Below are 3,717 nucleotides of genomic sequence, written 5' to 3'. Positions count from 1 at the left end.
ACGCCATCAACACCACACACAGCGTCCCAAACGCCATCAACACCACACACGGCGTCCCCAACGCCCTCAACACCACACACGGCGTCTCCAACGCCCTCAACACCACACACGGCGTCTCCAACGTGCTCAACACCACACACGGCGTCCCCAACGCCCTCAACACCACACACGGCGTCCCCAACGCCCTCAACACCACACACGGCGTCCTCAACGCCCTCAACACCACACACGGCGTCTCCAACGCCCTCAACACCACACACGGCGTCCTCAACGCCCTCAACATTACACACGGCGTCCTCAACGCCCTCAACATCACACACGGCGTCCTCAACGCCCTCAACACCACACACGGCGTCCTCAACGCCCTCAACATCACACACGGCATCCCCCAATACCATTACCACCACAGGCATATGCCTTGTGCTAGAGCGCACCAAACTAGTACGAGACGTGACAACCAATAAGTAACCAAACGCAACACACACTCTCCCTTTTCTCTGGTAATCTGTTAATTACCTGAACTACACTCGTCATGTATAATCACTTGTGTAGTGGCCACACGCCACACACTACCACCTGCGTTAAAACACTTCAACGCTAATAACTACAATACACTCGGCGGTACAACGACTCGTAACGCTACAAATGCTACACTTTGGCGCTACAATGCCAACAATATCATGCACTATACGACATTAATAATATCAACAGTCAAAACATGCACATTACACTACAGTAAACCAGTCATTACGTTGGCGTCTAATAGGCCACTACACGTACATTACACTACTCACACTCATCCAACCGCCAATATACAACCATGCACTGCCCGGCGTATAAATGCCAATACACACTGCGTCGCCTCCTCCTGATGCCACACACCCGTGTCCCATGGTAACACTCTCCATAATGCTACCTGCATCCACAAAAAATCTCCATGGACCACTCCACGGTACACTAGACATCGAACCCCAGATGGCAAATTACGCGTCGGTCGCTATGCCTAGGCGTCCATTAATCACTGCGCCTAGTTTCTGTATCTACGTCTGACAACACCGGAAATCGCTCAAATCTTTACGTAATATTTAATTATCTTTAAAATATTTGATCTACACTTTACATGATATTTAATTTACTTCAAATTACTTAGTTTTCACGCTTGATTTGTCCTTAGCAATGGTTTCTCACTGTTATCACCATAACGATGATATAAAACAAGCTCCAAGGTGCGGCTCGCTTGGCCCGCATATGGCCGCACATGTCCCACGCTAGCCCACATTCACCCGCACTAGTTTCCATCGCCACTCTGTATAATCCGCACTACGAACACTGCACTTGTTTTGCCTCCCGATGATTTAGTGATCCAGACTTGCATCTTAGCCGTCTCTCGTTGCGGGAATCTGGAAAGAAATAAACCCCACATGTGCCCCACAATGGCCTAGTCCCTTTAATTAACTAAATCCTCTGACCTGGTCTCACCTGACTTTTCTTTCCTCCGTCTATTAACCACCGTTCTCAACACAACCCGACGTCTACCATTTCCCGAACATTCCCTAACCAACTAAACCAGTAACACACTTCCTTCATCCCTCAAAGTGTTCCAAAACCTGTTTGCGCTGCCACCAAATATGTCGTGACGCTGAACCCCGGTTCATTCCTAACACAGAGATTACACAACACATAACACCTTGCCTCAGCAAACGTGACTTCAACCGTGTAATTCTACACACCAGACCCTCGAGGCGTATCACTAGGTTTGTACAGGAACACAATGCGGGAACATATGAAAGGTATTTAAAGGCCGTTGGGTTTTGTCATTTAATTACAAAGAATAGACTCTGACAAATAATTACATATTAACATACTCTATTTAGTTAAATAAACTCCTAATACCCATAACCCACTTGACCTCCACGGTCACCACCTACACTCGTAACTTCCGCCTAAGTCCCTAATACTGAATGATTACTACAACGCTCCACTCTCGGTTAGTCTTACATTCAATACTCACACACTGCAAACTTAACTTGGTCACTAAGATCACATCAGGCTCCCACATAGCTCTCTGCTACACTTCGTTGATGTCACAGATGGAGACCAGGATGACTTGCCAGTTCCACTCCCACAACCAGACTGTCTTCAGCCAGCCATGGCCTCACCCGGTCTCTCAAGAAAGGAATAATCAAATTACACTTGTTCGTAGAAGCAGTAACCTTGTTCCTAGAATCTTGAGTCCTCTTCCCAGGAATTATTAGTTTGGCCAAGCAGCTGCGGTCTTAATCCCTTGACCTTTCCTGGATGTGTGACCATAGTCTGGATACTTAACATGCACTTCCGCTCCCATTCGTTAACTGTTTTAGTAATGATCCTCTAGCTAATAATTCCTCCTAATTTGTGGATTACAACACCGTTTAGTGTGTGTATGTCGTCACATTTTGTTGATTGTGTATATGTTTGGGAGAGAGAGAGGGAGTGTGAGTGTTGTTTAGTGTTTGTATGTAGTCACATATTGGTGATTGTGTATATGTGTGGGAGAGAGAGTAAGTGAGTGTTGTTTAGTGTGTGTATGTAGTCACATATTGGTGATTGTGTATATGAGTGGAAGAGAGAGTGTGAGAGTTGTTTAGTGTGTGTAGTAGTAGTAGGCATCCGTCAATCCCGTGGGATTATGGAGTTGTGCCCTGGATGTCTGGTTGTTCTAGTGTAATTGGATGCAACGCCTGCTGTCGCTGTGAAGGCCAACCCGAGAATAACAGTCCCTACCGCAGCAAGCGCAGATAAACGGCTAAGTGGGTACGTCTGACAGTGGTCGAGACCTACTCTGAAGTCTATTATCCTATGTTTGCCTCTTCAGTTCATCCTCCAATTGCTGAAGTCCCTTCTGCATTTTACATCTCCTGACAGATCTGTCCACAGGTGCTGCCCCCCAAGTCTTGGTGTCGATGTTTATATGCTTCAGGTCGAGTTTGCAGGCGTCTTTGAATCGCAGATCAGGTCTTCCGGTGGGTTTCTTTCCTGATGCCAGTTCTCCATATAAGAGGTCCTTCGGTATGTGGCCATCTTCCATGCGTGTGACATGTCCCAGCCATTGCATGCCTCTCTGCTTCAGGAGAGTGAACATTGAAGTGACTCCTATTCTCTCGAGTACTGTGTTGTTGGTGACGTCATTTTTACACGTGATGTCAAAGTTGCGTCTCAGGTTCCACATGTGAAAGGTATTAAGCCGTGTCTCCTGGCGAGAGCGCAGGGTACAGGATTCTGAGCCGTAGAGAAGTCTACTCACCATACATGGAATGTAGACTTGTGCCTTGGTGTGCACTGTCAGTTTGACAATTTTCCAAATGCGCTTTGTGGGCCTGGCCAGTGTTGTTGCTGCCTTCCCGATATGCCTGTTGAGCTCAGTATCCAGGGAAAGGGTGTCTGAGATTGTGGAGCCCAGGTACACAAACTCGTGAACTGATTCCAGCACATTGTCATCGATGTTTATACAGGGTAGCTCATTGACGTCTTGACCCATCACCGGTGTTTTCTTCAGGCTAATTTTCACGCAGAATGCGGAACAAGCTGTGGCAAAGCGGTTGAGTAGCTCCGGCAGGCCTTCTGCAGGCCTTCTGCTGTTTTGTGGTGATCGCTTCGTCGTCGGCGAAGAGGATTTCCCTGAGGATTCTCATCTGTACTCTCGTCTTTGCTCGGAGTCTGCTCCGATTATAGAGTTTA

General features: G+C 47.3%; 1 protein-coding gene across 1 annotated transcript; it reads right to left on the bottom strand.

Annotated features, from left to right (window-relative positions):
• Positions 1 to 2,836: 2,836 nt before the first annotated feature.
• Positions 2,837 to 3,517, bottom strand: LOC138369456 (uncharacterized). Its single transcript, XM_069332706.1, has one exon. It carries the CDS (start codon positions 3,515 to 3,517, stop codon positions 2,837 to 2,839), a length of 681 nt encoding a protein of 226 aa, XP_069188807.1.
• Between the last annotated feature and the right edge of the window lie 200 nt (positions 3,518 to 3,717).

Source organism: Procambarus clarkii, chromosome 28 (genome assembly GCF_040958095.1).
Source record: "Procambarus clarkii isolate CNS0578487 chromosome 28, FALCON_Pclarkii_2.0, whole genome shotgun sequence".
Classification (NCBI taxonomy): domain Eukaryota; kingdom Metazoa; phylum Arthropoda; class Malacostraca; order Decapoda; family Cambaridae; genus Procambarus; species Procambarus clarkii.
Note: the sequence above shows the minus strand (reverse complement) of the source record. Positions and strands in the feature narration are given on the sequence as shown.